Source organism: Homalodisca vitripennis, unplaced genomic scaffold (genome assembly GCF_021130785.1).
Source record: "Homalodisca vitripennis isolate AUS2020 unplaced genomic scaffold, UT_GWSS_2.1 ScUCBcl_1477;HRSCAF=5155, whole genome shotgun sequence".
NCBI lineage: Eukaryota > Metazoa > Arthropoda > Insecta > Hemiptera > Cicadellidae > Homalodisca > Homalodisca vitripennis.
This window is the reverse complement of record NW_025777615.1, coordinates 56,943-71,752: the sequence shown is the minus strand read 5'-3', so window position 1 is coordinate 71,752 and position 14,810 is coordinate 56,943. Positions and strand designations below refer to the sequence as shown.

The 14,810-nt window shown below is 36.6% G+C and overlaps 2 protein-coding genes across 2 annotated transcripts in view; one reads left to right on the top strand and one right to left on the bottom strand.

Annotated features, from left to right (window-relative positions):
• LOC124371483 (endoplasmic reticulum-Golgi intermediate compartment protein 3-like) overlaps positions 1-14,810 on the top strand; it is a 62,744-nt gene that overhangs the window by 34,991 nt on the left and 12,943 nt on the right. The window lies entirely within an intron of this gene.
• Positions 21-12,922, bottom strand: LOC124371486 (reactive oxygen species modulator 1-like). Its single transcript, XM_046829826.1, is given in 4 exon segments — positions 21-38; positions 41-131; positions 2,606-2,761; positions 12,804-12,922. Coding segments are annotated over 3 exon segments (240 nt in total). The 5' UTR covers positions 2,737-2,761; positions 12,804-12,922.

Sequence of the window (14,810 nt, the reverse complement as noted above, 5' to 3'; positions counted from 1 at the left end):
CAGTCACAACTAATGGAAGTCTAGCAACGGATTCCAGTTTCCCTATTGCCATGAAGGTCCCAAATGTTCCTCCTCCTTGCAACATGACCTTCCCGACATTGTTCACCAGCTCCCTGCCTCTCAGTCCGTACCTGAAACATAACATTAAACATTGTGTAAGCTGCAATTGGTATAAAACATGGTAAATTAAACTTAATTTTTTTCAAGTCTCTTATAGGACATCATATGTCAAGACATGGGACAGGTATGAGATATACAATGTGTTCAATGATTGAAATTTCTCTAGGGTAGGTTCAAATCAAATTATCTTTAAGGCCAAAAATAATTATAAAGCTTAATAACATTATCTATTTAGTGTCATAAACTAAATTGAAATTTCCAGTCAGTCTGTACTGATTGATGAATATGTGTAAATAGTTACTAAAAAGTTTAACAACAACAAACACAAAACAAAAAATACTTGCTACACGGGGACCCAAAACCCATAACGGGTTGGGCAAGTAGCATATATTATCATTTGCACGACTTATTAGCATGCTACTTTATTTTATTATTCACAATGACTTAGATAAAAATATTTAGCATTCACTGTTGGAAAACGTGCCATATCACATGAGTCCCTTGTCCCCACGTTCGTCAAAACAATAACTTACATCAGTTGGCTAAACAGAGCTATGCCAACTAGTCTCAATTAATATATGATGTATAAGAGAAGAAAGAGTTTCACAGTTCATAAATCAGTGCTGCTATCCAGCAGATAACAGAACAAGTTATGTAGTCAAAATTCATGACAATACTGTATCGTCACTGCAAATTGTTAAATCATTATTTCCGGCAGTTAACATTCGTCATAGCATATGTCAAAGGGTTTAAATAATCTAACAGACTTTTTCATTCAAGGTTAGGGTGGTCTGCCGTTTCAGCCGTTATTTTAATCAAAACTGGTATCACAGCACCAGTATTGTTAGTAAGTAATTATAGATCAATTGATTTCAGAATGAGATAATCAATTTTCTTTTTTATTATGCAAATTAATAATTTTAAACAAAATTATTTTTTAGGCAATTTGATTTTTAAACCACTTTCTTAATATTTTATATTATTCAACACATATTACATATAAAGATGAAATACAATTTTTTCCACATAATTCTTAATGAGCCTGTATCTTCTGGGGTTTTAAGGTTTTTGTGCTAAAAAATTAGTTTTGTATCAAGCAAAGATAATGTAGATCTAAATGGGTCATATTGTTGCCTTATTATGGCTACTTGTAATTCAGACCAAATCATTTGAAAAAATTGTAATTATTTAACTTTTACTTAAGAATGATAACAAAATAAAACTTTATAACAAATCTTTGAATCACACAAACAAACATTAATATTCAGGTTGAAAACCCATTCTTATAATAATATTCTATTCATTATTTGACAGTAGGCTACAATATTTTTTAGCTCAATTCCCTTCCTGATATCTACTAATTATTGATATATACAGGGTGTTCACAAAAGGGTGTCACAAACTTCTGTGGGTGATAGTACACATAATTTCAAATAAAAAAGGTCCTATAAACATAGGCCGCTAGCTGCCATTTTGTATAAAAAAATGAATATCTTTAGAACTAGTAAATCTACAAATACCAAACTTCACACATAGAAAAAATTTCAAAAATTATGGTGTGGTTTGCTTTGACCCTTCATCTGACTAGTCGCTAAAAAATGTTTTCTCCAATGTTGAATGACTAGACACTAGTCGATTGTGCAGGAATCTTTTTAATCCAAACTTTTGTTATTGAAATAAGACTTAAATAGGGTAAATATTATATCAAATTAATCGGGATGTTTCACAGATTAATTTGTTGTATAGTTTTATTGAATAATAATGTAATAAGTATGTACAGAGATTATGAAGTTGCAATACAAATGTCAGTTTACCGCGAAAAACAAGATTTTTTTTCCTGTAGTTTTTGTCGCAGGAATTTTGTTTAGGAATAAGTTTTGCTACATCACTGCATTCAGAATTTCTTTCTCAAGAAGATTATCTGTTTCTAACATCTGTTCATTAAGATTTGTTATAAAGAAAGAACTTTGATGCTACTATTGTTGGCGACATTTCTTTAATGTTAGACGACTAGTTTCACTAGTGGCTAGTATTTTGTTGTTTTTCATATTATTATTAGACTTGTAGTAGTTTTTTCTTTGTGAGATTTGCCATCAAGTGGTGTAGATATCTGTAAGTTTGAATGAAGGTGTGAACAACTAGCAAAATAGTGCCTGCCATTATAGGTATTTCAACTGCCAAATCCAGGGTTAATATTTTACAAACTGTTGAAAATGTTTGAAGTCAAATGAAAAAAACTTGTATATTTATAAAAAACATTACAAGATGTTGACTATTTTTTCAATTTTTAAAAACAATTTCTACAGTATTTTTCTTAACGAATTTCTTCAACACATAAGCGAGCCCGCTTGCACAAGCTGGGAGCAAGAAATAGCTGATACCTCTCAAACTGTGATATGTTTTGTTGCTCTTGGCTTGTGCAAAGTGTACAATTAGAGTGGTGATATAAAATTTGATTATTGAACAATAATACATCTATTGTTACCTGAGTGCTGTGAATCCACCAAAAAGAGCTCCAGATGCCATTCCAACACAGAAACCTATTGTAAATCCAAGTTTCATTTTATCAAAGCATGATGGACCAGAAGTTTGAAATGCTCCTGACGGGACAGGCATGATGTTTTAAATTAATTTTTATCAACTGAAACAATAAAAATTAATTTAATAATGTTATGTTTAAATTAGTCCATGTTAATACGATTTAAGTGCATATGTTTAATTACTGTTATACAAAGCATCCAAAAGTCAGTGATCATGCCTGTTATTTCGAAACAGTTGGCAAAAACTAAAAATAAATAGAAATAAAAATGTGGGAATCTCTGTAGGCTAATGAGACCTAAATTTTGACGTAACAAAAAGTGTTATGGGAGGGGTGTCCCTCCAATGGGAAGGCGCACTCCAATTTGCAAATGGCAACCCTCCTCTTGTGACAAATCGTTACAAAGTGAATAAAGAAAGATTATTTGGTACAAACCGGAAGTTACCATTCAAGGATGGTGGAAAAATGAGGTTCAAAATATTTACAAACGGATTTGCACCAAACTTGGTTTTTTGGGTTTTTTCAGGTCAAGATAACACCTACCTGATATCAGTTTTAACAAATTAACCCACTCATTTCCAAGATGGTGCAAAAAAGGGTAAAAAAAGAGTTATCCTTCATCATCCCACCATTTTACCTGCAATTTGATTAAAAATCTGTATCTGAAAGGTTCTTCATGTCGAGAAGCACAAAATTAAAAATTGGTTTTCAAGAATACCTAAATGTTTTTAAAGGTCCAAACCATAGCATTTACTAAAGAGGGCTATTTTTTAAAAAGAAAAAAACGTGTCCTCTGTAAATAAAAAATCAAACGAAAAATACCCTGAAGAAAAACACTCTTAGTTTCACACACAAATAAAAATGGCTCAACTCAATAAGTGCAAGTGCCACACCACTATGCACCTTCACAGCCAAAATTTTTGAAAGTATTGGCGCGCTTTCATTTGTACAGAAGGACACCATTGAGCACGGGAGATATATGAGTGGTGTATCGAGTCGAAGGCCAGAGAGATGTGGTGGGTGATTGTTGCAGTGATATTCCTATTAGCCTTTAAAAACAATAGCAGAAAGAGGGGAAGCAGCGGACATTACTACATGCGGCGGCGGGAGCGGCGGGGAGCGAATATTGTCTGCTGATGTAGAGGTGATGGAAATTATAGGAGGTCAATTCTATTGCAAGGGTATAGCGAGTCTAAAATTTAGATCAATACAAAAGGAAAAACTTAAAAACTATCTATTTATTCCGTAACTCCTCTCTAACACACTCATAGTTGATAAGTAGATAAACACGTATGCGTCAGCTACGAGATATGGAGCGTTACTAGGCACGGACTGCATAAAGTTGTACGGCTCAATGTCGTAGTTCTTATCTGCCAAGCACTCGCATCCTTTATTGGCGGATATAATCGACGCGATCTCAGGATGCTCGTTGCTTGCATCTGCACACACTTCTCTGATCACTGTCTATTACAGCAATAACCGCGCGTAAAACGTCACAACACTATAAACTTAAGTTAGCGCGGTACTGAATGTTACAAAAAATTGACCTCTCAGCGTGTGACACTATTAGGTTCGGGATCACACTATTGTGCATGCTCACATGAGATCATATCAGAGAATCATGGTCGCTTGTTCTACATTACTTTCTACTAAGGGATAGTGGTTCAGTGGTGGAGCGTATCGGATGGGGACTAACTAATATTATATTTTTGGGTGTGACACACATTTATTGTGGTTGCAAGGGGTTTGTACAAACATGGTGGAGTATGACACGGTGGGGGAGATCTCTCTTACACGATGTAGTTGTAGGGGTGTAGTGGAGGTGTGGACGTAAAAGTAGTGGTGAGGGCGAGTGACAATGTGTGAGGTCTAGGGAGCTGTGGGTCTAATGTAGGTTCTATTAATTGGGTGGATAGCAGGTGCATCTTGGTTCACGAACAGGGATGGATGTGTCGAGGTCTTATTAGAATAGATATGGCACAGGGAAGAGTATCAAAGGAGGAGTAGGGTTTGTCTCTATTAACATGCACACACTGGCTGAGTTGAAGATGTGAGACATTTATACAGTACGAGTGCTGATAGTATGGATTGTGTGGGGACGATGGTCAGTGTAGTTATGGTGGGATTGACATTGAACATCTTAACACAGATGAAGGACAGATTTTGTGGATCTGTAGTACATGGAGGTGAGGAGATCTTTGAGACACACTTGTTGTGGGGGGGACAGTTTTGAAAGCGGGTGGTGGGTGGGCCGATAGTGTTCTAAGATGTGTGTGCGGAGTAGTACATGAAGAATGAGGACAAAGGTGAGGTGTGGTGCGAGGACATAAAAGATTATATTTGACAATATGAGAGGCGGTTTGTGAGGGGGTTCCGTAGGTTTTTAGCGGTGACAGTTTGTTGGGGGTTGTCGAGTGTGAAGTTTTCATTCAACTGTGATTTATGGAGTCTGGAGGGATGCTAGAGAGGAATAATTGAATTTTATATCTAGGCAGGGATGTTACTGAGTGACAGAGAAGGGGGAGTATTATTGGAATAATTAGCAGGAATGAAACATGTTAGATGGTCAATTGTGTGGTGTTTAGACAAAGGAGATGTGGTGGACATGTGGGGACAACAAGAGGGGAATGATTATGGGTGCATGGATGGGGATATGATGAAGATTTGATGAGAAGCAGACGTGTAGCTGCTTATAACTGACAGGGTTATGGGGGTACAGGTGGATATGAATATGGGGTCAGGGTATTGAGGATAATAGACGTGTGTGGGAAGATGTTGTGAGGGTTCTGATGTGGGGTAGTATGCAGGACACACACAGGTGGTTCTAATTTTAAGGTGTGTTATGGAAATACAGGTCAGGATAGGTCTTATGTGTGTGGGGAATTGATGACTACTGAATAGAAGGAAGTATTATCTTGGGAGGGGGTAGGTATCTGTTTTATATGGGAGTACTGATTGAGGTTTAAAGTTGATTAAGAGTTAGGTGAGATGGTGGTCTGACAGGTAGGAGGGCGGAGTAAATGGGAGGGGTTTCATTGAAAGTGCGATGGTGAGTGTGATGGGAAATAAGGACATACACATCTCTGGTAGATAGTATGTGTATATCCTGTGTTATTCAATCTTATATGGGTGGTGTCGTACGTGGGTGTGTGTGGTGGGGCATGAGAAGCAGTGAGAGGGGTACGGGGGGGGGGGAACAAGGGATTAAGGGGGGGAATTTAGGATATGTATCTCATGAGACACTATTGATATTGGTGGGTCAAACTGATTACATGAATGAGAAGGGGGAAGGTATGTATAAACAGTGGAGGGCGGGTGAGATCTGATTGTAGGTATCGTGTGGGATATGTGATGATTCAGGTGTTATCTGGGTAGGATCGTGGTCTGGGGGGGACTTATGTCAAGTTGCATTCTCTGATGCACAGTAGTGATAGGTGGATAGATATGTGGGGTACTGGGGTGGGAGGTGTCTTGCTTATATATGGTGGGTTGTGGTTGGTGTGTGGGGGGGAATGGGGCGTTTTTGGTTCTGGGTTTTATGATGGAAGGATTGTACAATGGATGGCGTCTGATGGGATGACAATAAGGATAGGACGTCGTGGACATGGACTAGGGACTTGAGGTTTGCTATGAGATTAGGAGTGGTCATAGTAGGGTTGAGGCACGATGATACGTTGATGAGGCGGACAGGGAGGAAGGAGTCATGAGGTAGTATCGACAGGATGAGTTACTGGGGATGGAGGGAAGGGGGGGACACACTGACAGAGATGCAGTTGTCTGTCATGGCACTGTGTTTATTGTAGTAGGGGTTGGAGTACGGCCGAACAGTCATAGTTTGGAGGGTTCTACTCATGCGTGTGTCTATGACAAAGTATTGGCAATAGCACGAGGGGGTAATAAGGGATATTGATTATATTAATTTATCGTGAATATGGGTTGTGCGAAACACAACACGACGTGATGAGACATGGTCTGCGAGGGGGAACGATTTATGAGGTGGATAGGTGTGAGATAGTGCATGGGGGGGGGGAGAAGGAGGTTAATGGAGTGAGAAGAGCAGGGAGAGTGTATGTGGGGGAGAGAATGAGCTCTTGACAGTGTAGGAATGGAGATATTATTCTACAGTGTGTGTGTTTGTCTATGGGGTCAAGTTTGGGGGGTGTGGGTGGGATTGTTGTACATTGGGTATCTTTAGGATAGGGGGTATTTTTGGTTGAGGTGATTGGGTTGTGAGTGGTGAGTGAGAGGTGATTTCTTGCTCATAGCGGTAGATTGGTGGAGTAGGAGGGACTGGGGGTCACAGACGATCTTCTCTGGGGATATATGCGGTCAGCACAGGAGGGCGATCATTTGGTGACCATGAGAGAGTGGGGTATTGCGTGCGGGGGCGATCACGTGTCTATGTGATTAAGGGGTGGTGGGGTATTGGGATGGGGGGGAAGACACATCATGTGTTATGAGAAAATTGATAGGGGGTATGGGGGGGGACTTATATCTGTGGGGTAGTGTGGGGGGGAGGCACTCTCTATCATGAGGGCGTATAGTATAGTGAGACAGTGACACAGTCATACACTATAGGAGTCTGTATATCTATTGTAACGAGAGAGCGTTGGTGTATCTACTTTTAGTACAATATGAGTGTTGTTGTTGTTTTTATTATTTACATAGTAACACAGATGGTATAGATAACACAATTATAGTGTAAGGGGGATGTCGTAATGGAGGGGGACTTTGAGAAATAGTGTAGGGTCTAATAGACATTCACTCTGGACAACAGTGAGAGGAGTGGGATGACAATAATGGTACATTATATAGAAGGGTGTGAGAGTTGTGGGAGAGTAATATTTATGGTTTAATGGTTTGGGAGGAAAATTGAGAGAAAATTAAATAAGGGGGATCTGGTATGGGGAGGAGTGGGTGGTGGTTAATGGGAAAAAGATTGGTAAAGGGAGTGTGTGGGGAAAATGGGTTTTAAAATAGTTGATAGAAAGGATGGGTATTCTATCGGCGGATAGATTTATGTGTGGGGAGATGGGTGATTGTAATGGTGTTGAGGGTGGAGTTTTGTTTGAGGATTACAGTCTTGGGACACAAGGAGTGGATGGTAGGAGGTAGATAGTGCAAGGAACAAGTATTTGGGTGGGAGGGTATTCTATATGGTGGATTAGGGACTTCACTTGAAGTGGGAGGATGTGAGTGGGGGTGTGAGTGGGGGGGGTTGTGAGGTGTGGGTGTGTTGGGGGGTTTTTGGTAGGATTGGGGATGTGGTGGATTGTGAGAGATGGGTGGATGATAATTGTGGGTTATTGGTACTACGTGTTGAGGAGTGGGTATGAGTGAGGTGATTTTTTTGTTGAGTAGTAGAGGTGGTGGAGAGATGTAAGTGAAGACTGACATGAGACTGTGGTGTATCAGATTTAGGTGTGAGTTATGACGTAGGTAGATGTGTGGACAGGATTGAGTTTTTACAGTGTATATATTTGGTTGAGTGTTATAGAGATAATGGTGAGTGTGTGTGGAGTGTGTTAGGGGTGTGGGGGTTGTTTTGTTTGGGTGGGTTGTTTTGAGGAAAGGATGATGAGGAATGAAAGTGTAGTATTAATAGCGACTTCTAGTTCCTACCAAAATGTTCTTTTTTTTTTTTTCAATTCCCTTTCCAATGATGTGTCACATATGTGGAAAGGGTGGAGGGAGGTGCAATGTGCAAATTTTGATTTTTGTGGTGCATCCTCCTCCAACATTTGTGGATATAACAAATTGTAGGTCTCATTAAACACTCTTTATAGAATCCTCTATTTTAATAACATTTTCCCTTGCATCTATATATTTTTTTATGTATACATTAATTTTTCTAAACAGAATCATAGTATTTTTTCAGGTCTCTTATCCTAAAATCTAAAATCTTAGAAACAAAACATAAATTAAATATCCCTTTCCACACTACAGCTTTACAAAAAATAATACTTATTGTAATGTTATAGTATTCAAAGTTCAAAAATGCTTTATTCACAAAAATTTTGTTTTACATACATGGGCATTACATTATCCCATGCGCTCAAGCGCGTGCGGGATGACAAATCATAATTATTGTTCAGTATTGCAAACTGTTTATGAGCCAGTCTTTTTGGAATTCGTTACATTACAGCATTAACAAACATTAATCTTAATATTATCAACAGCACTAATCTGACATAATGAACACTGAAATTATCAATAACCCAAATACATACCAAGATCTACAATAGTGTCCCCTAATTTAATTCTCCTATAAACTTCTACTAACAACAAAGAAGTTCTATGAACTTCTTCGGGAGTATTATTCAATGCTCTTCCTGAATTTTTAAGAACTGAGTTAGATCTAGATAGTTTTAAAATAAAACTTTTACTAGAAAAATGTTTTTATTCTGTACGGGACTTTGTCATATGTACCATGTTAGTTAAGTAACTATGTTTGAATTGCATTGGCTTGCGTCAAAATAAAAATTTTTATGTTATAAACAAAATTAATGTTTCATGGCAATAAAGAATATTTGACTTTGACTTTAGATGCTTGTTATTGAATGCACACATTTTCTAGGATTGTACTGTTATAAATATTGAAAAGATATAGGATTTCAGACATTTGCCATTGTTAAATGTTATACAAATAGAACCCTACATTTCAAGAATTGGAATCTATTCCTTTCATCGGTGTCAAAATTCTCAAGGATTCACAAAAATTAAAAAAAAAAAATGTATATATAATTTCTTTGTAAAATGGAGTTTACCGTGAATAAATAAATTTGTAATATCCTTTAAATTTCATCCATTGCCAATAACAAGACTTTAAACTTTAGCACTAGAGTAGGCCTGTTTGTGCTTGAAAACCATTTCAGCTAGGTCATCCTCCCTTGATCATCTTTAATAAAGATTAAAATTCAAATTAAATTGTCACACACTACACTGCTATAACAAAGTACACTTTTAAGCTATTTACTTATAAATCGTCAATAAAATGTTAGTACTAGTTAATTAACCTTTAAGTGGCGGTCATTTGTGGTCTCAGTGGCAGGCTGTTTTCGGGTAAATTGCCGTGATTGTTAAACTTATTTTTAGAATATATTGTATAAGTGATAACCTAGCAAACATTATATATTTTTGTTTTTCTTATGAACTATAGAATAAGAATAATTGTGATATTTGGTTCCTTATTTTTATTTTCAGATGAATATCATTGTAGGTGTGTAAAGATTTTCTTTTAGAAAAAATAATTTTTTAAGTTCTACTGTCCGTCACTTTGAAACTACTGGAGCTACAAAATAATGTCATATTTACAGAATATACACAATTTTATTCTAAACAAATTTACTACCTATGCATTTTTTTTCTATTTACAAGAACAAAAAAGTTAGAAGGGAAAAAACTAAATCAATGTACAAACTGTTTTTTTTGTTTGTTTTTTTTTTACTCCGAGTCACTAGAGTCACTAGTCACTAGGGCTTGTATTTTCCTCCCAGTAGTGTAGGGCCTATAATAGTGGCTTAGTTTGTCATAGCACAGTATATTTCGTAAATATAAAACAGGAATTGTTCTTATCGCAAACCCCTCCCCATCCTCAGACAGAGGTCAAAGTCGAGCGGTCTACAGTAACGGTCAATGATAACGTGATTACAGAATCTCGCCGCCCGTTCAGCTGGTGCGCCGCATTCTTGTACTTTCGTGTTTTACTGTGTGTGTAATAGATTAGTGATGGGTGACATTATGAGAATTTGGGATTTACCCAGGAGCAAAGAGGGGACCATTCGTTTTTTTACAAGGTCGTGACTAGTTGCCTAAATCTAAAATATTCGTGGCGGTTGGCAGTTGCGGCTGAAGGCGGAAATCCACTACACTCACTCATCCTTGATATTGCTGCATTCTGGGCGTCACAGGAAACCCATTAACAATTAATAATCGTTGTAAGTTTGTAATTGAAGAGTTGCTTTTTCGTTCTATAATGTTTTTTTCTATAAAATTTATATGTTTGTGTTCCTCATACTGGTGTGGTCGGTATAATCCCAAAGTACCCCAACATTTTCCATGACGAACGAATAACCTAAACATTTACCGGTAACACAAACAACGCGATAAACAATAATATACTGACAATAACAGTACGCAAAGTCGCCAAACAAAACAGTGACGAGACGAGTAGACAGCTGTTCTCTCGTCTGCCGCCAGGTCAAACGAAAACTGTTGGATTCATTTAGGCCAGCAAAACATTAGTAACATGAATACACACTATACTATATGATATATATAGGAAATTTCATGGAGAATACGATAGTTCAAAACTAGGCCTAAAAATAATGGATGGTTGCGGAGCAACAGCATTAAATGTGAAGCAACGGCTGTGACAGCGCTTGCCACTTCGCGGCGGCGTGAATCATATGTCTCAGACGGCGCTTGCCACTTATAGGGTTAAGTACTAATAATCAATATTTTAGACTAGCCTAATACAGCATGTTGTAAAAAATTATTTATATATCAGCCTACTTTTATCAACATTTCAACCAAATTATATACTTACAAAAGAATAATACAAGTAGTCTACATGTTAACAATAATCTTGAATAAATTATATGAACTTACCTATAACTTAAAATGGTGGTAACTACAGATAACTTAGGCCAATGTTAAAACCTTATTTGGATAATGATATTGACATGTCTGCTATTGGTTGCTGCAATGAATTGGGTAATTGTTAATCAGAGCTAAACACGAGCTCAGACTGTTAAATTTTATGAAAGCGTTATTCTGCAGTAAACAAAACAGCAGCGGAATCTTTCAGCTAAGAAGCTAACAAAGTAAACAATCGATTATGAATATTAATACTACTATTGTATAATACAGTACTAATTATTGGAATCTATGTTGCCATTAACATTATTTAAACAGATATTTATATTTTCTTGTTAACCCAAAAGAGGAAAGTGAGAATTGTGAAAAAATGTTATAAGCATGTTTTTGTACTAGATAGTTAGGGTATTTCTAATCGATAATTTGGTTCACTGAATCGATTGCCTTGGTGGCCACTTACTATACTACAGCTCTTAGTTTCTGTGAATTAACATAGCCTTGGGGATTAAAAACATGTTTTAGGGAAATTTAAAATTTGGATTGAAACTTAAATTTTGAATAGGGCAGAGTACAATAATCGAACCCGGTTTTTTTTATCACTTTATTACAATCAAACACTTTAACATATTGAATAACTGAACTGTCAATCAATGTCCACATATCTAAATAAAGTCACAAGTTTCAATTTGATAGAATAGCTTTACCCATTGGGGGCGAAAGATGTGTGCTACACGTCCGAACATTCATTGTACCTACTGAAAGACTTGAGCCATGCGTACTCTGTTAATGTATAATAATTCTTGTTGAACGATTATTATATAATATCAAAGTTTGGTAATATACTGAATCATTTGATAAAGATGATTTAATAACAAATGTAGGCTGGTTAATAAAGTCTTACTTAATAATTAAATAATGTTTCAATATAAAAGAAACGGGTTGCTTATCGTAATATACCCTGAAAATATTCCAGTAAAATAGGTTGTCTTGTGATGAAAATAATTCAACAGTTATGTATTTCTTGTTTCATTTGATAAGACGACCTATTGATGTTACTTTTTTTAAAACATTTTGTTCATTGGTTGTTTTATCAGCCTCTACTGCAAGTGCAAATATGACAGAATAGCTGGTTCAACATTATAATAATCACAAGCAAATTCAGTTGTCAGTATAATCCGGCAAAGAAAAAGCTGAAGTAAAGGATTAGATTATCAAAGTACATTATAATGTATTGCCTTTTAACCTTAGGTACTAATCATAACCTAATATCAGGAAACTAGTAACTTCCACCTCTAGTTATACCTCAATCTATTAAGACTTCAAAGATTCCGTAAGGGTTAATTTACAGACAAAATATGTACCTAACTACTACAAGACTTGGCATACAAAGCAATATTACCGGGTGTCTGGGAAACTTAAAAGTAGCCTAATGCTGAAAAGCGGTGATTGAAAAATGTCCTATCAGTTTTACGTAAAGAAATGAGAATAACAATATTATATTACTTGTAACATTCATTGTAAGTTTACAAAGCTATTTTCTCCTTACCTAATATTTAGATTCATAACATAACCCCTCAACAATTTGATCCCTTTAACTCTTCTTGCGTTGCTACAGAGGTAAATCAAAAGACGCAGTTTAGATTTGGTATAGAACAAAAATCAACACAGCTGATGTTACACAGCTCACGGCCTTTCGGTCTAACGAATCGACTGAACACAGAAAGATCTTTAACTTTTTCCCCTTGAAAGTCCTTTAAAACACAAAGAAATATGTTAATTAGTTCTAACTTTGATCATACTAGTTCAGTTGTATAAACTAATAAAATCAAAGAGTATAGCAAGAATGACATACCATTAATAACAACAAAAGCATTTATACTAAAATAACGTGGTGATGGCAAGAATGAAAATAAATAACTTAACAACAGGAAGAACAAACCTTCCAATGTTTAACTTTGAAATCACTATTCTCACCAATGCCTTGACCATTTGATTAGACCACTGCATTTTTAATATATTAAATTTAGCTTTAAAAATCCCTCAAAAATGCAGCTTGATGATGAATCTGCGGACAATCCGCAGGGTATCTGTGATTTGTTCGCGAAGTTTCTTTTCCTCGGCCTACAGGCCCTCGTCACTAAATCCACCAGTGTACAACCTTGAAGCAACAACTTCTATATTTTCATGTCTATTTACCTGTGAGGAAAAGGAGGCTGAGTTGAGGTCGCTCGACACAAACATGGGTGCTAGCCCCGATGATATCTCTCCTATGATCCTGAGGCATTGCAGCGGTGTAATATCGCCTCATATCACAATTTATTTCAACGCTTTGATGGCTGCTAACATCTTCCCTGCTAATTTAAAGATTGGATATATAACACCTATGTTAAAGTCTGGATCTCCTTCTGATATTAAGAACTATCGCCCTATAATTATCCAGTCAACCCTGGCTAAGGTCTTTGAATCGCTCGTCCTTCGAAGATTGATGTTCAACTTCAAGAGTATTATCATTATTGAACAACATGGTTTTGTCAAAGGGCGTTCGACCACTTCAAACCTCTATCCTTTCAAAATAGTATCCTCAAAGCGTTTTCTAACTCCCACCAAGTTGATGACATGTACACAGATTTCTCAAAATCATTTGATCGAGTTAGTCACAACCACCTTGTTGCTAAGCTCAGAGCTGTTGGTGTCGGTGGGTCGCTCTTGCGTTGGCTGGGATGTTATCTACAGGATCGTTTTCTTCAGGTGCGAGTGGCGGGCTCACTATCCCAACCTTTCCTAGCTGTTTCTGGTGTACCTAAGGGTTCCTTACTGGGACCAGTGTTGTTCACAATCTTCATTAATGATCTGGTTCAATGTGTGGGTTCAAATGTTCTACTTTTTGCTGATGACGCTAAAATTTTAAAAGAAATTACATCTGTGGAAGATTGTGTGTCCCTACAGGAGAGTATTGATTTGCTGGCAGAATGGTGCGACGTTAATGATATGCTTCTGAACATTTCCAAGTGCTCTATTGTGACATTCTCTAGGTCAGATGCCCGCATTCTTTATCATTATAACCTTACTAACCAACCCCTGGCACGTTGTTCTAAAATAAAGGATCTGGGTGTCATACTTGCTTCCGGCCTTGGTTCTCATGAGCGTATCAATCACATTTCTAAAAAGGCTAATGCAGCACTCTATTTCGTTATTAGGACCAGTCGTGACATGTTTTCTGTCAGAGCTCTAAACACCCTCTACGTCCATATTATATATAATAAATATAATATTTTATTCATAACAATTTCAAAAAGTGTGTTTAACGGGTTTATTAAATAGGTCAAAAGTTTGACTAATGTACTTTACAAAAACTAATTTTTTTCCAATTTATTCATTGTATATTAATTAAATATGACAAAAATATTAACAGTTAATCTGTTTAAACAATTCTTTAAAATCAATGTGTCTTTAAATTTTACATAACAAAGCTTGGTTATAGGTGGGATATTCACAAGTCATACATGTTTTTCCGCGGGTTTGAACATGTTTAATTTCCTCATATGCAAACCAC